Raw genomic sequence first — 25,010 nt, forward strand, 5'->3', positions numbered from 1 at the left:
ACTTGTAGATACGGATGGTGACATGCACACTTGGATACTCGATTCCGGTGCTTCTTTTCACGTCACGCCTCATCGTGAGTGGTTTTCAGATTACACAAGGGGTCGACATGGTATTGTCCATCTTGGGGACAACGATGCATGTGAAATTGCAGGTATTGGCACTGTGCAATTACAATTTCAACATGGTTTTGCTTTCACACTTCAGCATGTACGGCATGTACCTCAACTCAAGAAGAGCTTCATTAGCACAGGACAACTAGATGATGATGGATTTCACACAACCTTTGGTGATGGGAAATGGAAGATTTGTATGGGATCTAGAGTTATTGCCAAGGGTAGTAAAAGTGATAGTTTGTATCCTCTCCATGTATCTAGTGTGAGTGACCATGTTGTTGCCATAACCGAGCAACCTAGTGTTTCTTTGTGGCATGGTCGACTGGGACACATGAGTGAAATTGGTATGAAAGTGCTTTCTCGTTTGGGTTACTTGCCATGTCTTCGTTATGTTTATTTTGAACATTGTGATCATTGCATTTATGGTAAACACGTACAAACATCTCATAAAAAGTTTCTTTCGTTGAAGTCGTCCCCGTTTGAATTAGTACATTCATATGTATGTCAGATGCCAGGGCTACCATTAGGGGGAAAGAAATACTTAGTCACTTTTGTCGATGATGCTACACGGAAGGTATGGGTTTACCCTATTCGTAGCAAGGATGAAGTGCTCGACAAGTTTCGAACATTCATGGCATTAGTTGAGAATCAAATTGATAAGACACTTAAGTGTCTTCGCTCTGACAATGGTGGGGAATATGTGTCCAAGGCCTTTCAAGCATTTTGTGACAGCAAAGGGATAAAGAGGGAACTCATTTCCCCTTATAATCCCCCCCAAAATGGAGTTGCAGAGCATATGAATCAGACTATTCAAGATAAGGTCCATACTATGTTCTCTCATGCTGCGTTACCCCGTGGTTTTTGGGCAGAGGTTGTTATGACAACTATTCACTTGATTAATTGGTCACCTAACAAGTCTTTGGGAGGGGGAATACCCCAAGAAGCGTGGTCGGGCAAGCCACCTTCATATGCTCACTTGAGAGTGTTTGGCTGTGAGAGCGTTTCAATATGGAGGGGGGTTAAACAATTGGGGTTCCATTGCCTCCATATTTGAAACTTAGTGTAGAAGACAACTCTACATCTAATGATGAGAAGGCTGAAATGGCTAAGGTTCCATATGCTTCTGTTGTTGGCAGTTTGATATATGCGATGGTTGCTACACACCCTGATATTGCCTTTGCAGTGGGAGTGGTTAGTAGGTACATGGCAAATCCTGGCAAAAAGCATTGGGAAGCGGTGAAAGGTATTATGAGATACCTCAAAGGCACAAAGGACTTGGGCATTTGCTTTGGATAGCAAAAGGCATCTATTGTTGGTTTTACGGATGCGGACTATGTTGGTCATGCAGATTGCAAGAAGTTTACTTTTGGGTATGTGTTTACTTTCACAGGAGGAGCGGTCTCTTGGATCTCCAGACTAAAAAAAGTGTGTTGCATTGTTTACTACAGAGGCAGAGTATGTTGATGCCACTGAGGCATGCAAAGAGGCTTTATGGCTTTCATATCTAGTGAGAGATCTTGGCATTACAGAGTTACCTATTCTTCATTGTGACAGCCATAGTGCTATCATGCTAGCTCGGAATCCCGTCTTTCATGCAAAGATGAAGCACATACAGTTGAAGTATCACTTCATCAGAGATGTACTTGACAGCTGGAACATTGAGCTTGTCAAAGTACATACAAATAATAATCCTGTAGATCTTCTCATGAAGAGTCTTCCAACTGAGTGATTTGCTCATTGCCGACAGATGATGGGAGTTGGATAGATGTATGTAGTTGAGCTTTGTACATTCTTGAACTTAGTTGACTTTTTTTTTCTTCCTTCTCACGACACATTGCCTTTAGGTGGGAGGTTGTTGGGAATAAAGGGCCATCGTGCCTTTTATTAGTTCACGAGTGTGAACACACTCGTAGCACACTTTTGACTTGTATATACATAATATCTAAAAACCAAAAAAGTGGTACACTCTTTGTACCTAAGACAACGTGGATCTCTTTGTCTCTCCCTCAGACTCTCTCCCTCTCTGTTTTTGACCTAAACCCTAATCCTTGTGCTGCCTTCACAAAGTCTTGTCGAACGGGAAACAGAGAGAAAGATCAAGTGCATGCGGTTGGTTGGCGGAAAATAATACTTTTCCAGCCAATTCAACAATTATTTGCAGCAGAAAGGAATTCAGAGGGAATTTAGTTGTAGAGCACTTCCGAACATAACAACGTAACCGAGAGGAATAACCGATCGAGTGTGGAGGCGACACAAGCGATGTTGGAAGAGATGAGCATGCCCAAGTTCTATTGGGCCGAAGCGGTTCGGGCGACCATCTACATCCAAAACCGGATCGGGGATAATGTGTCAGCACACGAGCTGTATTTCGGTCGTAAGCCGAACTTAAGGCACCTTAGGATATTCAGTAGCATAGCGTATGTGCATGTATCGGATGAGAAGTGGAGAAAGTTGGACCCGAAGTCAGAGATATGCATATTGGTTTGCTACTCACACGAATAGAAGGGTTATAAGTGTTATAACCCCGAACAAAACAAGTTCGAGTAAAGTGAGATGTTGAATTCGATGAGTTGGCATCATGGTACTCCTTACCGACTCCGACCCAATTTCGAAAGATGAGGCCAGTGAGCCCGAAACAATCCGGGCAGAAGAATAAGAAGAGTTCAATACTCTAGATGAGAGTTCGATCTCATTCCGGATGAGCGGGCCGCATGAAGAGCTGAGTCGGAAAGACGAGCAGGATGATGAGCCGGTGAGTAGTGGAGACTCGGTCGTGCTTTCCCCGGGTATGAGGAGATGGTTCACATGCAAAGAGAAGGGGAAGAAGAAGATGTCGAAGTACAACATCGACAGAGAAGAGTCAGATCAAAGCGAGTCTGACTCCGAAAGGAATGAAGATGGACCTCAGAGGCGAAGTCTGAGTCGGCTAAGAGGGCCTTGAAATCGGCAACCAAGAAGTTACGCCGATCGATCCGCCAAAAGAACCCCTTAAAACGGTACGGTTAAAATGAGTACATCACGCATCACTATGTGTACATGACGAAAGTGGCGGAAGTGCGTGAGCCGGAGAGCTACACAGAAGCGGCAAAGGACGCACATTGGTGTGCCGCGATGGAGGAAGAAATGGGGGCACTTGATGCCAACGACACATGGGACCTGGTTGACTCTGGAAGTTCGTCGATTAAGGAAGTTTTAATGTTTTAGTTTGTGGCAGTTTGATTTGTTATTCCAAGTTTTAAGTTTCAAGTTCAGAGTGATTAGAAGGTTTTGGTGGAAATGATATATTTGGTTGGGCGACTTGCAACGGTCAGAGTTGGGCGACCTCTGACAACTTCTTTTTTTCCGCACGTTCTTTTTTATCCAAATGGGGCGGTGCAGATTGCATGCGCCATCAGCTGAGCGACCTGCACCGTCTGTGGCCGCGATTCCCTCGCCAACCCTATTTATGATTTGGTAGCAGATAGACACGAGCATGCATGCATGTTATGCTATGATATATTATGCTATGTATGTATGCTATGTTATGTTATTCTATGTTATATTATGCTATGTATGTATGTTATGTATCATGTATGTTATGTTATGTTATGTTATGTATGTAGTAAGTAGTTTTCTCACGTTTCAAACCCAAATAATCAAAAAAGAGACAAAAGATCGATCGATCGAACGACAGACAGAAGAAGACGCGCTTCTTCTTCTTCTTCTTCTTCTTCTGCAATCGAGCTATGGCGACCACCGTATCTGCAGAGATCGGGTGGGACAAGTATGTTTTCTTTCCTCTTGTGATCCGCGTACAATGTTGAGTGGCATTTGTTTCCTTCTTTTCATGCTTCAAGTATGTTGTCTTTCTTCTCATGATCCTCGAATAATGTTGAACGGCATTTGTTTCCTTCCTTCGATCTTTCATTCTTTTTGTCATCGAGCCTATGAATGTGCACAACAAATTGAAAAAGATTGATCAATTTCGTATGGAAATGCATGACATTCCTTCTTGTCCTTGATCAATCGGGTCAATGCGATCCATCTATGAGTCTGCAAACAAATGGAAAAGCTCCCTGTCTCTCTCTCATCATTTTTACTATCGTTCTTGTTCTCGTGATCTTTTCTTATTAAATTAATCCATTTATTTTCTTTGGATTGGTGAGGAAAGCAGAAAAGGTTCATCGTCATTTTCAGGCTTGGTATGACCAAATCAGAGTTGACCTCTTTTGAATTTCAGCGTCGTTTTTGTCATCATTTTCAGGATCCTCAAGATGAAATTCTATGTTGTCAAGTCTGATCTATTGAATTTCGTAATCATTTTATTATTATTTTCACCATCATCGTTTTCAGGCTTGACAAGACAAAATTCTATGTTGTTGGAGCTGGCCTCTTCTCTGGTGTTTCAACGCTTCTTTATCCTATTTCAGTAGTAAAAACTCGGATGCAAGTTACCACAAAAGGTCAAGGGAATCTCTCTGCTCCTTCGGTATTCAGGAGTATCGTAAGACAAGATGGGTTTATAGGTCTGTACAGAGGCTATGCTACGGTTGTTGTTGGAGCTATTCCCACAAGGATGGTTCTTCTTACAACTCTGGAAACTACCAAGTTAGCAGTTTCAAAACTCACCAATAAATTAGAGATATCGGAACCTGCGAAGGCGGCCATCACCAATGGGATTGCTGGTTTGGTCTCCTCATTCCTTTCTCAGGCAGTCTTTGTGCCTTTAGATGTGGTATGCAAGTTTTTTATATTTACTGCATTTTTTTGGTTCAATCACTTGTAATCTTAGATGTGGTATGTAAGATTTTCTACACTGAATTTTCTTAGATGTGATATGTAAGATTGCAACGGTTAACTATTCATAATCTTAGATGTGGTGTATTATTTTGTCTCTAGTATGGTATGTAAGACTTACTATGATGCATTGTTTTAGTTGAATGTCTCATATTCTTTGACGTGGTGTGCAAAATCTCTCTTTCAAGTCATTTTTTGTCAATATATGACTTAGGCTGTATTTTAAACAATAAATTTTCTGGTCATTGTGGATGTTGCTGGTTCATCATTGATCTGAAAACTTCTATTTTACTCACTAATTAGTAGAGTTCCCTTTGTGTTGTACACAAAAAATAAAAACCAATTATGGGAATATACTAGAATTTATAGGAGTTTAGGAGAAAATGTCCCTTGGATTGAAGGAGTACAAAATTCTGAGACAATGCCAGAAGTTTATATGAATTTAGTAAAATTTTTAAATATTTTTGTCAACCTTTCTCTACTCTGCAACTTCGAAAACTTGACAGGCATTTAGTCAATGAGGTGAGGCTGCCTTTTTCGTAACATATAATCACCATGCAATCTGTGTGTTTGTGTTTTAATGGCCTCTGATTTTTGCTTTGTGATAGATGTCATCTTGAGTCATTTTGTTTGGAAAATTTTCCATACTTCTCCTGAGCATATGGAGGTTCACACTTGGTCCAATATTTTAGGAACCTTGGATCTTTTTTTTTTCTTTGTTTATAGGTGTTACTCTGGTATAATGTAATTTGTTTTCGCGTAAACATTTTGAGGCTCTTCACAAGAATCGGCACCCAAAGTAGTTGTTTGTCAACATTACAGAGGAATCATGTTCTTTTGGTGAAGGAAAATCCCATCATGTACCTTGCATTTGTTTAGTATTCAATTTCCAGATTCAAGGTGGTGCCAAAATAGGGATGACTTCTATTTGATGTATCTTATGCTGATTATATTTGACAATCTCTCTTGATTTGCTATTTATGGTATGATAGTCTTCTGAACAATTTTGTTTATGAAATGCTGTACAGATGTATTTGACGTGCAATGATGATAGTTTCCTTCTATATCCTTGGCTTTCTTTGTATTTCTTTTTCAGGCATTGGAAAGAAGCAAGCTTATTACTTCCTGGCATGTTTTTGTAGGTTAGTCAACGACTAATGATACAAGGCACACCAGAAGCTACAAAGTACTCTGGGGGAATCGATGCTGTGAGAAAGATCTTGAAGGTGGATGGAGTTCGGGGACTTTATAGAGGGTTTGGAATGTCTGTCATGACATATTCACCATCTAGTGCCATATGGTGGGGTTCCTATGGGGCTAGCCAGAGACTGATATGGAAGTAAGTCCAACAGGCAACCAACATAATTGATTTAAAATAACATACAGAAACACTGTTGTCATCATCAATTGGAAATGGAAATGGGTTGGATGAGTTTCCAAGTTTTCAAAACTAGGTGATGGGTTGAAACTATATTGTTTTGAGATTCATATTCAGATAAACTTATCGTCATTCGCCTGATAAGATACATGCAAAACACACTAATTGCAAGCATGAATACAAGATTGAAAGATATAAGATAAAAGTCACTATTCATGATGACAATGAAGAAGATAAGAATAGAAACATCAATATCTACATGGCGTGTCATATATGCTAATTCTTGGATGACACAAAGAAATTGGCAGACACAAACCTCCAAAAGCCAATTTGCACCTCCATGAGTTTGTTGTTAAGACTTGATGATATGTTTTCATATATTAGGGCTCATGATGTGCTTTCCATTACATTGATCTATTCTTTGAAGTTTTTGTATCTCTGTTAATATTGCTACATCTTCATTTTTCGTTGATCCCTTCTTCTGATGGCAGCACCAGATTTGCCTGCAGATTGATTATTCTGTTTTTGCTCCAATCTCAATGAAATGGTCTGTTGCCATTTGGAATGTTTTTGAGTCACCAACTTTAAATTGTTTGGTGGGGAAACTTTAGGTAAGTTGGTTGTTGATTGATGTTTACATCCTCTGGAAGTTCTGCATGCCTGTTTCATAGTTCCATTGCCAAATTTATTATTCCGATCTTACTAGTGAAGTTGCATTTGTATAGAAGAGATGGGCCTTGTGTTTGAAGCATAAAGTTGCATGTCATGATAACTTGAAGCCTATTAACACGATATTTGGAAAGCTTCACATCCATAGCCTATGTAGATTGTGAAGATTTTAGACAATGCCTTGGAAGATGAAGATATGTTGTTGGCTATGCCTTGGCTTTATAGACTTCATGTATTGATAGATTACCCTTTCATAAAAGGACAGACTCTGTACTGGATGTAAACTTTGAGGGAACTTTGTGTTGGGAATAAAGGGCCATCGTGCCTTTTATTAGTGCACGAGTGTGAATGCACTTGTAGCATATTTTTGACTTGTATGTACATAATATCTAAAAACCAAAAAAGTGGTACACTCTTTGTACCTAAGACAGCGTGCATCTCTCTCTCTCTCCCTTTGTCTCTCACTCAGACTCTCTCCCTCTCTGGTTGACGTAAACCCTAATCCTCGTGCTGCCCTTCACTTTGTTCCTCTTATTTCTGCTTTTTCTGTTTCTAATGTAATGAATGAAAATTCATCTTTTTGTTTACTTGGTTTTTGTGAAGGATGGTAATGCATATGAAGATAGATATAATTTATCTGCATTAGACAAAGTCATTATGACATTCATGAATGCTTTCTGCAATTGTTTTTTTGAATTCGCAACCTTGTAAAAGGCACGAGGACTATCCAATTTATTTGATGGCAGGGTGTTGTCATCCCAAAAGGCCACCTTACCAGCTAAATGAGCTTTCAGTCCATAATGTCTTCTTATAAATCTACGGTACCTTTACTGCAGAAAAAAGATAGTTCTTCGCACATGTGTATTGATTACCATGCATTGAACAAGAACACAATTTTTGTCTAATCCAAGAATATTAGGAAGGTTGGAATAGGTGGGGATGTGTAATGTCTATTATATGCTGTATAAAAGCAATGCTCTTATGTTATGCTTTACCGTGTTGTCTTCTGCAATATTTTGCAGAGCTTTGGGGTATGACTGGGCTAAAGCTGATCAAGAGAAACCTAAACAATGGCAAGTTGTATCCGTTCAAGCTGGTGGAGGAGTTACAGCTGGTGCAATATCATCTATACTAACCACTCCATTGGATACTATCAAAACTCGGCTTCAAGTAAAATGTTTTATTGGAAAACAGCAAAATACCCCTAATTGTTGGATATTTACCAGCCCAATTGGTTTCTAAAAATTACTAAAATACTGCACAGGAGTCTTTTGGTAATTTTTGAAAACAGAAGGGTATTCTGGTAAATACCCAAAACGTTAAAGATATTTTTTATCTTTTCAAAGCTTTATTATGTTTGTCTGAACCATATAATGGAACAGCTTTATTTGTTAAGGAACTGTAAACTCTTGACAGTATTGGTCTTTTGCATCAGGTTATTGAAACCACCAAGAAACCCACTATATCTTCAACTGTAAGAACACTTTTGAATGAAGATGGTCCGGCAGGGCTGTATAGAGGACTTGGGCCCCGATTTTTTAGCATATCTGCATGGGGTACATGTATGATTGTGTCATATGAGTTTCTAAGTGAGTGACTTTACTCTTACTTTGCTATTTTTCTAGTTACAAATCCAAACCATTTGCCATTGTTGAGTTATTTTGTTTGTGACAGAACGGTTGGCGACAAAACAAGAGACTTGACATCAGTAGACAGGAATACTATTTTATTTTTCATATTCTTTCATAGAAATTCTTGTATTGCAAAGTTGTAGCTGGTTAAAGGCAAGATTGTATGAAGCAAAAGCTCACACACATTGATACAAAGGAATGTACTATACGAATTTTGAACAAGTATTTTATTCTTTTGACCTTAGAAGGGTCACATATAATTCGACTCCTCTAATGATAATGGTGAAGGTAATCACTGTTCTTCATTTTTTACAAAGCCTAATAGGGTTTAGGGGTTTCTTCTGGCATTGGCTTAATTATCTTTGTTTGTTGCAGGTTATTTCAATGTTCATGAAATCATTGTGAATGGGAAAAGATTCAGCTCCACAATCACCAATAAAATATATGATTGAAGATGGACCATTTTACTAACCGCATTAACTACTGATGCAGTTTGATTGTAATATTTTATGTTTTATTTCACCTTGCTTTTGGAGTGTAAATATGTTTAATGCTACCATTTCTTCTCTGTATGTTTTAAATAATGCATAATTTGATCAGCTTATTGAACCTCGTATATGTTAACTATCTACCATCAATGTACGTCCTTGGTGATCAAAATTGTCTTGCTACATATAAGATGAAGTACTTTTGACTTGCTCTTCATTATACTGTATTGGTAAAAACTCCGAAATACCCTCCAGTTTTTACCCTCTATGTAAGGACATTTTATAGAAGTAATGAAAACGTAAGGAAGGACATTTAGGGAAATAATGAAAGACTCAGGTAATTCTTCGTTATATATTTATAGTACGCCCCTCACTAGTCTGATCAGATCATTTTGTCATGCTTTTAGGTTTCTCTATTGTGATTATATGAATAGTCGAGAACCAATTGGATGTGCCTCCTACAAAGAAAACCATCATATGCTGGGATTGTTGAAAAGGTATGATTTCTAGAAAGGTCGTGACTTGTGGTAGGTCAAAATGCATGTATATAAATGTAGAACTCGCAATATCTTTCATGGAAGATCTTTTGTGGATTCCTACTGCTCCAGGGGATGTGCTGATTCATATAGAAGGGTTCTCTATACCTTTTCTTGAACTCATCAGTCAATACATGTAGGGTATGTGATTATGTTTTTATGCACTCTTAAAATAGGTAATGTGGTGACACTTGAGGTTACGTTCACATGCATTCAGGTTGCTAGCCAGGCCGATGAGTGTTTTAGAAACCCAAACAAACTTGATTTGCTGTTCTAAGTTTGAGACTTTTCTTCTCATCTTTTTTTTAGGAATACAGATAATTTTGGATATATGTACCCACAAAAAACAAAACAAAAAATACAAAATATTGGTAGTCGAAAGCACCCAAAATAAATTTGAAATGTTTGTAAAATTATGAACCTCGAATATGCCTTTTGATTGATAATTGAAATGAGGTGATATGTGTCCCCAAATGGTTGTAGAATTGGCTCATAACATCCATAGATTGTGCCATCCCCTTAGAATGAGCTTATGGGAATGCTTTATGGCAAATCACTAGATCCAAGGCATGGTAGAAGAAAAGAATTATTATTAAACCTTGGAATTCAAGTTTCTTGCCTAAAGAAATGTGGTATTCTTGTAGAGATGCTTATGTGGTTATACTTCCAATAGGATCTTACCCATAGAAACGAGGAATAAGTGTTTGCTTCTTGCACACTCTTTTGCATTTCAAGGAAAAACATGGAAGAGAGTCGACTACAAGTCAAAACACTTTATTGTTTTATTGATTTCAAGAAAACTTTTGATGCCGTACCACGAAGTGAGCTTTGGAATAGAATGGTAGAGATTGACATGCCATTAGAGTATTGAGTTGTTGTTGCATGCCTAGAATAAGTTAAATGCCAACTAAAACTGGATAGTGGATTCTCAAAGCACTTTGTAAGTAACATGGGGGTCAAGGAAGGATGTCCACTATCACCCACACTCTTTAGCTTATGTATTAATAATAAATTAGAAGTGGTGAATAAGGTTGCAAGAGAAGAAGGATTGAATGCCCCCAAATTGATGCAACATGTTATCTTATTGATTGTATGTGCAAATGATGTGGTACTCTTCTCATATGATGTTGATAGTATGAAACATTTACTTGGGGTATTAGAAGAATTTTGTCATAATAGTGGACTAACAGTGAATGTGGAGAAAACAAAAATGATGGTAATGCAAACCATCCAACCTCATCATTACCCTATGCTCACATATAGAGGTGAACCTATACAATTTGTTCAAAGCTTTAAATATCTTGGTATTTATGTACTCACCACAAATAAATGGAGTGCATGCTTTGATTCTAGGATCCAAGCTTGTTGGAAAATCATATTACCTTTTGGAGAACCAATGTAACCAAAGTGATACTTGTGGACGGGAAGTAAAACTAATGTTCAATGCCATGGTAACTCAAGTATTGCTTTATGGAGTAGAAGTATGGGGTGACACCATCTCTCTTAATGCATGGAATGAGATTGAGAAAATCAAAAGATGTTTTTAAGGAGGCAATTAGGAGTTAAATGCACTACCTCTTACCAGGTTATGCTCTTGAAAACAGGTGTTCAACCCATAGAAATATTGGCACTCCAAAGAGTATATAAATACATTAAAAAAGTCAAGAATATGATGAATCATCGATTACCACATCTTACTTGGAATGTTGGATGTAAACTACAAAAGAATTATAAGAGTAAGATTCTCTCATCCAATTGGGTTGTTGACATAAGGAAATGGTTTAGAAGGTGAGGTGTAGATGACCTTTTAGAGCTTTTGGGCGATGTTATGCATTATGTAATGATTGAGGAAGGTTGGTGGAATCATTAAGGATGAAGTGGGAAGATGCTAAGAGGACAAAGCTAGAATACTACATTGCAAATGTCAACCTTGAATATTGGTCTCAATATAAAGCAAGAATGCCTATTGATCGTATCCAACCTTATCTCATTACCAATATGAGTAGTAATGCTCGTAGAGCCCTTATTGTCACGGATGAACATGAAACTTACACTACTTCGCACTCGATCTCACAATTTAGGTATTGAAGTTGCATCATGGTATCAAAATGTAATGAATTTGAAGACATGTAAAGTATGCAATGAAGGCATGGTAGAGGATAAATGTCACTTGCTCTTCACATCCTCGACATATAGTGCAATTCGTTCAAGATATGCTGACATAATAAGAGGGAGTGATAACTTAAGTGCCATACTTAAGACACCACCTAGAAGGTTGAGCTCATATGTGTATGCTTTATTCACACATTGAGGCTTTGTGCTTCAATGTATGAATATCCTTTCTTAGGAAGGAGACACATATCAAGAACACATGTATACTCTGGTCCCATAGGTCAAAATTGGCCTCTTTATGGATGATAAAATTCTAATTCTAATTCTCTCTCTCTCTCTAGAGCTGAGTTCACTTTATCCCCGATGTTAGTGGAATCACTTTTTTAACTTGTCGTTATTCATAGGATACATAGTATTAGAGATATGATCTAATGTAAGCGTATGATAAGGAGAAAAGAATGATAGATAGATAGATAGATAGAAAGGAGAGAGCGAAAGAAGGGTGTCGATCCACCTAACCACCCTTGAGCGAAGGGATCAAGACGGACTCAAGCCTCAATCGGCGTCCCATACCACTGTCGTGGCGTCAAGTCGTACCTGCTGCTGGCGCGCTCGCTACAAGAGTTGAACCACCAGGAAATAGAGTCTCGACGTGGTCCAAAGATGATGAAATGAGGGTATCTAGGCCTCTTATTTATAGTGATACCTAAGGCCCCCAAGCAAGTTCACACTTGGCCTAATGGGTTGTCTCAATCCCGAGGATTAAAAGTAATCCTCCCCTTCTTTACACTCTCGTTTAGCCCTCACACTTATCCACGTGTATAGAATACTACAGTAAATTCTCACCACGGGATATTATATGGTCATGCCCCTAACACATAGCCAACCACATCATAGGATATTTCATCAAGCTTTTGAGGCATCTCAATCACTATATGAGTTCGGTAGGGCCAATAGTAAGGTTTGCACATTTGATGTATGTTTTTTCCATATTCAGTGTTTGCTACATGAGATGAAATTGAGACTAGTCTTGAGTTCTTTAAAAAGAACACACCCACAACTTAACAACTTATCATCATAGAAGGCAAGTTGTTAAGATTTAGTTGTGGGTATTTGAGAGCTAGAGAGACAAGAAATAGCTCTTATATAATATTTTATAGTTATACTCAATAAGATGAAGGTGTTATACATGGATAGACAAGGCAACTGAATTTGAGGTCATTAAATATAAAAAAATCCTTCGTGTCACAAAAACAACCCCACCTACAAGGTGGTGTTGTATATGTCGATCAAACATATTTATGCTTCCCTATTTATCATTAGAACTTGTTACTTTCGTCATAGTATTTCATGCATCTTGCAATTTCTTCATATGCCATAAGAACTTGTTGCTTTTGTGATAAATATTTCATGCATCTTGCAAGTTCTTCATTTGCCTTAAGAACTTGTTAAGAACTTGTTAAGAACTTGTTAAGAACTTGTTAAGAACTTGTTAAATTTTGCTATGTCCTTTTTGGGACTTGCAAACTAGATTGACTCATTTATGGGTCCACAAACGATGGGCTGATCACATTGAGACTTGATGTACGAGTGGACATATCATATGCTGAGATAACTAGAGTATGAAAGAAACAATTGACTTTCGGTTTTTCCTATTTCTAAGGGACTTGGATAATGCCATGGACACCGAGTATTGGAAGATCCCAACAATGGACAATCCCCAATGAGTTTTACGAAATAGTTTGGGAAAGAACATTGAGAGATATTCACATCTTATGAACATTACTACCTATCTAATATTTGATGTTAGTTTTTCTTAAACACCATTATTGTTTATTATCCTTTCTTGACATCATTATTGTTTATTATCTCATGATAAAGAAGTTTCCAAAACACTATGTGAAAATTTTCTACCGTTATTTAGATGCACCTATAAAGAAATGATCATGTCACTCCCATACAAATTAGTTAACTGATGGCTCAAGATTTACCTGTGTTTGTACATCACACAAAATGAGATGAGTGCAAAGCAAGTAATCCCCATGAGTCCGCATCTATTATTTAAACAAGGCTTGAGTTGAAACGTCCACATGGAAATAAAAAGAATGGTGCTTTTTTGGTTGGATAAGCCTCGTGCCCACTTGAAGGAAACTCTTTTTTGGATGCATTCAAAGAGAACATAAAAGCTTTGGATGCAAGTTGCAAAAGCCTCGAACAGATGTAAAGCTAAGATGCAATGGAAATAAAATGAAGATGTCAAGTTTTACCTTTTTATTTGATGGGCACATTCTTTTCGTATTTTTTTGGGCTCTGGAATGGATAGGAAGAATTCAGTTTAGATAAACGTAGCAACACGTGTTTCGCACGCATGTAAAGGTTCCTTAAATTTTGTTTTCTTGAATGGCATATTCAATTTTTGTTTTGTCTGAGTGGGGGATGGATAAGAAAACAACAAAATGTAGGCGAAAAGTAGAAAGAGGTTTTGCCTATTTATTACAGGAATGGTTTCTTTGCTCTTTATATCAAGATCTATAAATAGAATATTATTTTACTCTTGATAAATATCCGGCGACTTTTGACAATTTCAACGTCTCTTTCCCTTTCAGTATAAATGATCTAAATATGCATATGGATATAAATATAATAAGAGTTTCTCGACATATAAATTATATTCATACTAATAGGGTTTTTGGAAGATTCTCGCGCTTCCTGCAACAGCATGGATAGATTTTGTCATATTCCAGTTGTTTTCGTTTTGCTACCACCATCCAAGTCCTTTGCATAATATGCAGTTTCAAATGATATGATATGTGACCTAAATAAAGCAAGAAAAATGGGTGGATAGATGCATGCATTACAAAGATCTGAAATCAAAACGCAACCTATGCTTTTGATGAAATAAACCGCATTAAAATTAATTACTCATAAACATACTCTACACCCTCTTCATCACAATGTGAAGCAAGCAATAGTTGCAGTACGTGTGAATTTAGCATCCAGTTTGCGTTTAGTCAAGTTGATTATTATATTTCACAGAAAGAGAGGGACCTACATGTTGATGAAAAATATTCACGAATTCTTCTACATGTGAATCAAAGGAACTTCAATGATTATTGTTGCTACTACGGTGTGAAGTAAATAAACTGATTTGTCTTTTAACTTGATTTTACTGTGTTGAGGACAACTCAAATGGACAAATGTGGACATGATGTGTGGAGTGCTTCATTACGCCAATGTTGATGGTGCGCCAGACCTTATTGATGTCCAAGATGACTCAATGCGTAGAAGATGTAGCTTCTCTATGAAATGTTCGAGCGTTTGTGCTTCCAATGTAGGGGCAAATGCTGTGCATATACTCAACTCTTGTACAGCTTCGCCATATCTCCTGTCATATTAAAAATCAGCAGCACCAAACAAACTTTAAGATTTTAAAAACAATGAAACAAAAGTAATGGATGAAAGAAATTAATGGAGAAAAGATGATGTGTTTAAATTTTAATAAAAGAATGCAAAGGAATCTAAAAACTGAATATATGACCGATCTAAAAACTGTCTATATGTACGGTTTAAATCTTTAAGTACGTCAATGATTTAAAAACATTTAAGTGTATAAAGTATCTCAAAATGAAAGAACATCAAGAGTCTTAAAAAATGAAGAGACCTTAAAATCTTAAAAGTAGGTATATGAAGGGTTTATAGAAGGATGAAATCTAGAGGATTATTAATGTATAACTGTAAGCACATTTCTAGAAATTTCCCATTAAATATACTTACAAAATGGTTTGTAGGTTTATAGATTTAAGGATTAAGAATTGAGACCTGCTGTGATACAACAATAAACCATGATCTCTCCTCAACACCCAGTTGTGAGGTTGTAAAAGCAGCAGCCTTTCCGATGCCATGAGCGCTAGTCTGCAAAGAAACACAAACATTTTAATGCCATTAAAAAGAAAAAGGATTTACTATAACCCCCACCATTCTAGAGGTATAGCATTTTTTCCTCAAAAAAAACTTATATTTCTAAAACAATCATTGGCAAAATGTTTTGTGGTGCAAAGCACCAATCAACTAAAAGAGAAACAAAATTCAAACAAACATTGCGAAAATAACCTCACAATTATTACTTTTGACATCTGTGGCTTGGATTAACATTTCTGAGCCATACCTGAGATTCCTTGGCCTCAATAAAGCTCCAACAGAAAGCTCTGAATATACCAATGGAAGAAGGGGATCAGTAAGTGCAAATCCTGGCCGAGAATTGCATGCATCTTTCCAGTGATTGTTCTGAATAACAATAAGCCGGTAAGCACGCAATTAAGACAAGCCATGAAGAAAAAATGTAACCAATACAATTTCAAACATATTCATTCAAATCTCTTCCATGGTCAGTATCAATTTGACGAGAGAAAAATTAAACTCATCCAATTTAAAAGCAATTCATTAAGAGAAGAGTTTCCAAATACATTCATTCAAATATTCCACGTTCAATACTGATTCATCAAGGAATGGTTTACGATTATAATCCAAATGATACATCCAGTCTTCTATCTAGCATAGGAACCTCACTTTTAAGTTTGCTAACACCATCCCTACGAGATCTCTATTAGAAGCAAATTTCAAATTTGATGTTGAAGTGTAGCCATCTGTTAGAGCTCCGATGTTTCTGCTAAGATGTGATTGGTGTTGGAAAGCAAGCATCTCAGAAAACCAGCTTTTGCCTCCACTAGAAGACGGTTCAAAGCATTCCTAAGAATAGGTAGGAAAGAATATACATAATTAGTATATACGTATCCACATTTTCATATGTATGTATGTATAAATAAATACGCACATACAAACATATTATTATAACAGAGGGATATTTGCATACATATAAATTCTCGATCATGGGCCACATAAAAAGGTCGTCACCGATCTCAGCTGCTTTAATAGTCACTCCAAGTCTCTTACAGATCTCCATGTAGATGATAGAGAGCAACAGGCCTGAATAGAAATAATACCAACAGCTTCAGTATAATGGAAGGAGAATCAAACGATTAAAAAAATACTAGTCCTCCTTGCTTCCCATTAGAACTTGCTATTTCAGAAGCATCAAAGTAAGATCGCCGGATTACGAGAGGAATCGAACTACTTGTTGGTTCAAAGTAAAATCAAATGATTAAGAGAGAATTGAAGCTTTGAGCTACTTGATCATCCAGAAAAATATAAAGGAACGTCAAATGATTAAGAGATGATCAAAATAATTGATTCTTCAGAAAATTCAGACATTGAAGGCTTAAGAGAGGATCAAACTACTTCGTGATTCAGATCAATTGAGCTAACATCAAAGATTAAGAGAGAAATGAATAAAATGAAATAGTCTGCAAACAGGTCAAAATGGCCTATGAGACCAAATTTACAACTATTCAAAATTTTGGCCATATCACCTGTAAAACCAAATTTACAACCGTATAAAATATTGGCCATATCACCTATGCGACCAAATTCACATTAATAATCAGATATATGATATCGATACGAGTTTAAAAGGAAGTGAAAAAGAAAAAATAGAACAAATCCAAGAAAAATATTTCTGAGTATATATATAGAGAGAGAGAGATCAGTAATTACCACTTCCAGAACCGAGAGTCATGACAAGATGAATATAATAACTCCTTGCATCAGCATTTGCAACTGATTGCTTGAATTTCTGGATTCCAAACAGAACACTACTAACAGTCTTCAAGATATTTACAGGTGTGGTGGAACCCTTTCCTCTTGAAGCTAGGATATCAGTGACTTCTTTTACTAAGAAATCGAATCTAGCAAACCACATTGGCATTGTTCTTCCAGCAATCGGGAAATCATTAACATCATCCTTATAGACTTGATTTGTTAGAGTTCCAGAGAAGTTCCGTCCTTCTGTATGAGCTGCAAGCCTATCCTTTTCTTTGTTGAGAGAAACAAAGGATTCATCCTCAGCAGAGATCAGCAACAATGCCTGTAGAAACAAATTCATTGATTCTAAGATCTATGTTTACAGACAACACAAATATGTGGTTTCAAACGCACAATTTATCTTGAATGGCAAACACCTAAGTGGAAAGCTAACTAATTGGTGGTCATGCACTCATTAACGTAAAAAAGACTGGAAATGCTGAGAATATAATACCTTCACAGGAGATACATCTTGATCTTGTTTGGTAAACGAGATCTCCTCACAGAATCGGATTCTAGCTTGCTGAAGTATAACCTAGAAGGAGAAATATCAACAGTAAAGAGGGAAAGACAAAATCAGAATGATTCCAAACAAAAAAAATACTCACGCATACCTCATGTAAACGCTATGAATGAGAAGATAATGATGAGAAAGTAGAGAGCAAACATATAGTGCATCAATTCACACTGAAAATACACAAATATATGTATAAACGCCATGAACAAGAAGAGGATTCTGAGAAAGGAGAAAGAAAACATATAATGCATCATTCACATTCAAAATACACACATATATAACACTTATAATTTGCATCAATATGCATTTGAAAACGAATACAGATTACATCAGTTTGGTTGAAGAATTCACTTTAGAAATTGTATTAATTTGCGTTGAGCAAAAGCTTAGAAAACAACACAATAGACAAAACAATTTAAGAAATGCAGCTGGGGAAGACCACCTCTTTATTGGACATGATTGAAGCAATACTGTTGTCATACCCAACAATATTACAACAGTATACTCTAGTCTGTCTAAGAGAACGCGGTTTTCTCCTCAGTTCTTCAATGGTAGCAATCGAGGAAGAGGATCCATATAACCTAGAAAAACTGACTGGTCATATGATAGGAAGGTCCCTCCACCATCACATTTTTTCTTTCTATATTCTAATAGAAGACGAATAGCATTGTAATATGAACCAAAGATTTTACCTCATTTTGGATTGTTTATCAGAAAATGTATGTAGAAGTAATTGTTGCTTCCTCTCAAAGGAAGGTACTCTTGATGATGATATCATTTGAGCCATGGTGAAGAAAACTGTTGTCCATATATGTAAAATATATAGTGGAAAAACGTTCCATGGTCTTAGTATGTGAATGAAATAATTTGAGTAAGAAGTATACATATGCATAAGAGGTAAAAGAATTTCATGGTTCTAGTCAACAAACGAAAGGAATCAATCAGATAAAAAAGAAAACGATTAATAGAGAACTGTCTGCAGAAATGAGCATTGCGAACGAAAAATGCTTTGAATCGTACCTTAGTCAAGAAGTTCTTGAAAACTAGAAATGGATCAGAATTTGCACTGATTTTAAGCAAACAATTGTGATAGCATCCATCCACGGGCAATGGTATTAAGCTTCTTTAGCAGAATTTGATGATAAAAATCAAATAGAGTGAGACAGCATTCGTTCATCTGTTAGATGATAAACAACGGCTTTTTTCTTCCTTTCCAAAGTTGTTAAGCCTCTTCTTCCGACCAGATTAACTTAGTTTCTGATCTACTCATTTGAATAGACAAATATGCACCTCTTGAGAGGGCATAAGAAGCGCCATCAAACCAACTAGAAGAAGGTAAGTACTGAAAAGGGAGAATCCTAGATTCGCAAGGAAATGAAGAACTTTCCATTCCAAGCATCAGAGTATCATAGTTGTCTAGGAATCCCATAAGACTTGAATCTTGTTTTTCTTTTCGAGCACAAATTAAAACCAAGATAGAGAGGTTATTTTATGGATTTCGATGCTTCTTCGCAACATATAATGGTAAATGTAAGCATTTGTCTGCCATTATCTTTGTTGAAGCTCAAAGAAACCATGTCTTCTGCAAAAAATACACATTGACAAGATCAACACCAGAAAATAGACTTCCACTTACATCACTAAATCAATCTTTTTTATTATTTTAATCACTTGATCATCTTTCATCGTCTCATGCGGTAAACCGAGATGAAAGACCAAGTGATACTACACTTGAAATAAAAGAACATAAAAGAAAGAGATCTATATAACTGTAGAAAGATTGTAGCAAAGAATATTTGAAAGTGAACATTAAACAATACAGCGTCAATTTAAAATCTGAGACGCATATATCTTCATCATCTTCAGACTAAGATTTCTCTTTCTTCAGCAGACTTAGCGATCAAAATTCAACGATGAACTCTAATGCAAAATATATGAAATCCATGATATATTGAGCATCGAAATCAGTTCATACTGAGGAAGAGACACAGCCTTTGCAAGAAGGCATGTAATACAAGTAGAATAAGCAGAAGTGCAAGAAAGGACGAAGAATGGATAGGAAAGGAGAAGAAGAACTCAGACTAAACAGACACATGATGGAGGAAACAATGGCAACTTACCCGGAAAGAAAGAGAAAGGTTACGCCTGATAGCCAAAGACATGACCGAAAAAACAATGGAAACTAACCGCGAGACAGGCAGAGAGAGGGAGAGAGGGAGAGGGAGAAAGCTTACGCCATATCCACAGACATGATCGAAGAAACAATGGCAACTTATGAGAGAGATTGAGAGAGAGAGAGGGGGGGGATAAAAAAACCTAAAGATTATGCCATAGACAGACAATGAGGTTCAGAGATTCAGACTAGACAGACAGCGGACACGCGATTGAAGAAGCAAAGGCAACTTACCGAGAGGGAAGGAAGACAGCACTACGCCATAGCCAAAGGCAAGATGTTGGAGAGAGAGAGAGAGAGAGAGAGAGAGAGAGAGAGAGAGAGAGAGAGAAATCGTAGAGAGAGAAGGTGAGATGAGTGAGTGAGTGAGAGTGACTGATGGCAGAAGGCCTCTCGTTGTATGTGTGTGTGAGTGTGTTTTATGTGTGTGTGTGTGTGTGTGTGTGTAAAAAGCAGGAGCCGTTGTGTATATGTATGTATAATGTATACATATATTTATAGGATGCTCCTCCTCCACTCTTTCTTTTTACCCAAACACTCACCCATCTCCATGGCCATGCAATGCAGCCTTCTTTAGAGGGGGGGGGGGGCCTGGCCTACACACATAATGTGATTGAAATTTGACCCCATGTTTCTTTCCATGCTTTGTTCAATTTCTATAAACATGCAACAAGGCCAACAATCATGGATCCATACAATGAGGCCAACAATTTAGTGACTAAAATGTACATAAGAATAAAGGTTGGTGGCCTCACTTGTATCCAATAGGCTAGTCTGTTGGTTACATTTGTGTGTGTGTGTGTGTGTGTGTGTGTAGGAATTGGCAACCATTTGGTTTTGGCTTAACCGATTTGGCCTTGTCCAAACCAACCCAGTTACACCTACACCGGTTTGGGGGTTTCCAAACCTGAACCGAACCGGTTCTTAAACCATTTTAGGCTTAACTGGTTTGAGCAATCCCAAACCAGTTAAGGACGCTCAAACCTAAACCAAACCAAACCGCCTAACCGTTAAAAAAGGTTTTGACGGTTCGGTTTAGGCTTGAGCCGAGTTGTTGCCGATTCCTCTATGTGTGCATGAGAGAGAGAGAGAGAGAGAGAGAGAGAGAGAGATTTCATTTGCAACCATTGATAGAATTTTCCTAGGTTTCTTGGAATCCCTGGAGTTAGTCCCAATGCATGTACACTCCACATTCTTGGTTAGCAATCTTCATGAAGATCATGATATACGTAGTAACGTTTTTGAGTTTGAGGGCAAGGAGGATATATGGTACGTCCAAGTTGCAAAACAATATATATGGCTTAAGTAATGAGCCTAGATAGTGGTACCAAAAGTTTGTTTCGTTACATATATGCTCTTGTGGGTCTTTGAGGAGTGTAATTGTCTCTTTTTTAAGAAAATTTATGATTTTAGCTTGGTGGCATGTCATTCTTATATGTATATGGATGAGATGGCCATTGCTAGTCAAAATAAGTACATTAAAGTCGTTTATTTTAAAGCAAAACGTCGTAGAGGTTTTGCCTTGAAGGGCTTGGTAGAAGCCAAACGATAAGTATGCCTAAATAGTCTTGGATTGTTTCCAAACGTTAAGTGGGAAGACAACAAGTATGCTAGTGCCTCCATGTCTAAATTTAAGCAAGCCCAATTATTCTATGCTAAATGGCAAGAAGGGTTAGATGGTCAGGGCTCCTCTTTCATTGATCGGTGATATCATATATGTACCTTATGATAGTTGCAAGGTTAGATTGCATTCTACAATGGGAATTGTTAGGCATTTTATGGTGAACCCTTACCATAAACCTTTCGAGGCTAAGAAGGGTGTTTTGAGATATTCAATAGTGTGAACAAGTTGAGTATTTATTTGTTATATGCGAGGATAATCTCTCAGGGAATACATTATTAGATTATGTAGAGAATATAGATGATTGGAGATCAACATTTGGCTAAGCATCTATCTACATTAGGTAGGGGTATAGTGTGAAGGAGCATATGAGGATAGGTTCACACGTTATGCCAACTCATGTACATTAATTGATAAGTATATATTCTCATGGTTTTTTGTACTATTAGTTATAAACGTGTGTTCTCTTATCCGATACAGGCTAGTGGCAGGTTGTTAGGGGGTAAATTTGGTGAAAAGTTGCCTTGCATTCTAGGCTCCTAGTGTGGACCCCTAGTGCTCATACATGATACTAAGCAAGAAGGTGTCTCTTTTCACCATCAGTACAACTTCTCTCTCACTCTCATATTTTGTGCCATTTTCACCATTGCTATTGGAAATTCCTAGGTTGCTTGGAGGCCATGTTCCCATATACATATGAAAAATACTTTAGAGCGACTTTTTTATCCAAGTTTCTCTTGAATGGTTTGAAGATAAAGCTCTTTCGACAAGCACATGCTCAAAGATCTCAAAGGTCAAGATGATAAATGCACATTTGTGTGAACCATTGTTATCTTCATCACTATCTTGAAAATTGACTCGTGTCCGTATATTGGGAACATAACCTTTTCATCTCGAGGGTAAATTCAAGTTCATGGATATCGTTAATATGATGTGCATTAACTTAGTTCAACTTTGTAGTTGTATATATGAGCCTTTTCTCACTATTCAAAATCATCAATTTAGCAAGTGGGAAAGCACGCGATTGCATAAAGTAAAAATTGTGAATTCCTTGTGCAAACATGTGAAACGTACTCTCTACCAAAGGTGCATTTTTCATAAGATGTGCAAATTGTGTTCGTACAATCACATAATACATTGTGTGCTATATGTAAAGAAGATATATTTATTGATGTGTTTTTGTTTGTGTATCTGGATGTCCGTGCACATATATTACCTTTCGGAAATCACTATGACTAAGTCAATATGTTTAATATACACATAGTGACACCCAAGAGCATCTCTATACACTTTTCTATGAAAGTTTTTTGTTTATTGAGAATAAAATAATGTTTAGGCCCCTAATCCATTCTTTGATGGTTTTCACCACTTCTTCAAGTTTTATGTAATATATCACACACAAAAAGAGTGTTTATGTATAAGTTTGAATATTTCAATGTTATAAAGTACATGCATGATGCTTTCATGGCATCAAATAGTAAGCAATGAGGAGCTTCAATGTGTGAAAGGAGGAGATTGTGATTATTATGATTAGGACAAATATCAAGATGCCCAATGCCATTAAATCTATTTGACATTACTTTAGGAAGCGTGGATGATTTGGTCCAAGGCTCTTAAATTGATCATTTGATGTCTACAAAATGATCATGCCAAACAATATATTTGGAATGTTTTGAAGCTATTTTATTATTTTATATCAATACGTCTTATTTTCAAAATAATCATCTTCAAGTAAGGAAAACAATTGCTTTCTTTGTCAGGATGTTCAAGGGAGAAGGGTCACATAGGTTTGATCAAAAGACATCCATACAATGGTAGATTTATTATTGCACAAAATGGTACCTTAAAACGTAAGATTTCTCATTGAAGTTGTGTACATAGCCAAGGAAAAATGTCGATATATAGTGTATAGTGTATATACAGAGAAATACCATTCGTTTCCAAGCCCAAGCATGCATGGTAGGTATACCAAACAAATCTTTATAAAATAATCTATAATTTCACATCCTCATTTTTTCCTTGATCCACAAGCAATGACATAAGAAAAGTATCACAAATGTTATTTGTTTTCTTAGATCAATGTACCTTCCATACTCATCTCTTACCTATGTACAATTATCTTTCACAAATATATTTAATAATACCCTTACGAGTTTACATATATTTTTAACACAATGAATGCACATGTACTTTTTTAGATGCATTTGCATCTCAATAGAATGAGAGATAAACTCTCCATTTTTTTATTCGAGTCAGCTTGCTAGGTTGTTCATCATATGCATAGTGTATACAAGTTATTTATACAAATTTGCTACTATATCTTATTTTAATATATGGAATAACCCTACAAGTATGACATCTCAACAATGTTTGTTCTTCATATACGATGGATGCATCAACAATTCAATCTTAAATAATTAAGGAAGTATGACTCATCAGAAGTGATCATTTGGGCTTCCTTTCAAGACTATGAACATGCTTTATTAGTGTTTTACCTTTTCCATGGTGCAATTACAATAATAAGATCATTTTCTGTTTCCAATATGTGAATATCTAAACACTTTCACATTCGATTATGTGAGATTATCAACAAATATGCATTGCAATCCTTTAGACACGCAATAATGTGTACTATCATATCTATTGTTGCGGCAGAAAGGAGAGAAGTTGTATTTTGTCTTTCATTTAATTATATAATCTCCACTAGTCATATTATATATAGTAATTTGGGCGTCCTTTCGAGAATTCAATACATTCTCAATTAGTGTTTGACATTTTTGTATAGTGCAATTACGATAAGACAACGATCTTCATTGTCTACAATATGTGAAGATATAAAACAACTTTCACTTCGGTTTGTGACATTATTAACAAATATGCATTCCAAAACTTTTAGATACACAATAATTTGTATTTTCACCTCTCAATCTCACAAAGATGCATTTCAAATCCTTTAGATACACAATAATGTATATTTTCTCAATCTCACAAACATGCATTGCAAATCCTTTAGACACACAATAACGTATATTATCATCTCTCTTGCTGGAGTGGGAAAGAGAGAAGCTGTGTTTTGTCTTACATGCAATTACGTAGAGCTATGTTGTGAACCAATTTTGACATGGCAAGAGAATTTGAAGCCGTTGGTCATAACCGTTGTAACGTTTCTCTAGCAGCCTCAAGACCGGCTCTAGACCATTGACACGTGGGATCTTTCTGAAGCATTCTTTGGGCAGCTGCTATTGATCTTCTTAATCCCACTTCTCTTTCTTTAGACTTTGCAATTCTATTTTTAGTC

At 36.8% G+C, this 25,010-nt stretch overlaps 2 protein-coding genes and 1 long non-coding RNA gene across 5 annotated transcripts; 1 reads left to right on the forward strand and 2 right to left on the reverse strand.

Moving 5' to 3' along the window:
• Nucleotides 1-3,715: 3,715 nt before the first annotated feature.
• On the forward strand, nt 3,716-9,136 carry LOC147850109 (uncharacterized). 2 transcript variants are annotated; one of them, XM_087337129.1, is made up of 7 exons: nt 3,716-3,877; nt 4,447-4,828; nt 6,033-6,229; nt 7,960-8,107; nt 8,373-8,526; nt 8,612-8,856; nt 8,944-9,136. In XM_087337129.1, the coding sequence occupies exons 1-6, from the start codon at nt 3,840-3,842 to the stop codon at nt 8,638-8,640; spliced, it is 948 nt and encodes a 315-aa protein (XP_087193255.1). In that variant the 5' UTR covers nt 3,716-3,839; the 3' UTR covers nt 8,641-8,856; nt 8,944-9,136. The 2 variants fall into 2 exon arrangements, with proteins under 2 accessions (XP_087193255.1, XP_087193256.1); XM_087337130.1 differs by lacking the exons at nt 8,612-8,856; nt 8,944-9,136 and having other exon boundaries at nt 7,960-8,051; nt 8,373-8,513.
• Nucleotides 6,481-7,052, reverse strand: LOC147850110 (uncharacterized). Its single transcript, XR_015531725.1, has 2 exons — nt 6,852-7,052; nt 6,481-6,771 (listed from the first exon to the last, which is right to left on the reverse strand). It is a non-coding gene; the product is annotated as an uncharacterized LOC147850110 (long non-coding RNA).
• A 5,574-nt stretch (nt 9,137-14,710) lies between the features above and the next one.
• Nucleotides 14,711-20,440, reverse strand: LOC147850111 (uncharacterized). Of its 2 annotated transcripts, none has more exons than XM_087337065.1 (11): nt 20,326-20,440; nt 18,939-19,500; nt 18,611-18,716; nt 18,361-18,499; nt 17,856-17,936; nt 17,315-17,684; nt 16,575-16,687; nt 16,271-16,450; nt 15,870-15,988; nt 15,524-15,616; nt 14,711-15,089 (listed from the first exon to the last, which is right to left on the reverse strand). In XM_087337065.1, the coding sequence occupies exons 3-11, from the start codon at nt 18,703-18,705 to the stop codon at nt 14,930-14,932; spliced, it is 1,350 nt and encodes a 449-aa protein (XP_087193191.1). In that variant the 5' UTR covers nt 18,706-18,716; nt 18,939-19,500; nt 20,326-20,440; the 3' UTR covers nt 14,711-14,929. The 2 variants fall into 2 exon arrangements, with proteins under 2 accessions (XP_087193191.1, XP_087193190.1); XM_087337064.1 differs by having other exon boundaries at nt 18,361-18,508.
• Between the last annotated feature and the right edge of the window lie 4,570 nt (nt 20,441-25,010).

The sequence above is a fragment of the Azolla caroliniana genome, unplaced genomic scaffold, assembly GCF_043228905.1.
Source record: "Azolla caroliniana isolate FFs.n. ecotype wild unplaced genomic scaffold, voAzoCaro1.0.p SCAF_22, whole genome shotgun sequence".
Classification (NCBI taxonomy): domain Eukaryota; kingdom Viridiplantae; phylum Streptophyta; class Polypodiopsida; order Salviniales; family Salviniaceae; genus Azolla; species Azolla caroliniana.

What these genes read in the sequence shown, in the direction of transcription:
- LOC147850109 (XM_087337129.1), top strand. Translation starts at nt 3,840, where the DNA reads ATGGCGACCACCGTATCTGCAGAGATCGGGTGGGACAA. An exon ending in GCAGAGATCGGGTGGGACAA is followed by an intron (nt 3,878 to 4,446) that starts GTATGTTTTCTT and finishes CATCGTTTTCAG; the next exon opens with GCTTGACAAGACAAAATTCT. An exon ending in CTATCAAAACTCGGCTTCAA is followed by an intron (nt 8,108 to 8,372) that starts GTAAAATGTTTT and finishes CTTTTGCATCAG; the next exon opens with GTTATTGAAACCACCAAGAA.
- LOC147850111 (XM_087337064.1), bottom strand. Translation starts at nt 18,705, where the DNA reads ATGGCTCAAATGATATCATCATCAAGAGTACCTTCCTTTGAGAGGAAG. An exon ending in CAATCATGTCCAATAAAGAG is followed by an intron (nt 17,937 to 18,360) that starts GTGGTCTTCCCC and finishes TTCTCCTTCTAG; the next exon opens with GTTATACTTCAGCAAGCTAG. An exon ending in TTGAGGCCAAGGAATCTCAG is followed by an intron (nt 15,617 to 15,869) that starts GTATGGCTCAGA and finishes GTTTCTTTGCAG; the next exon opens with ACTAGCGCTCATGGCATCGG.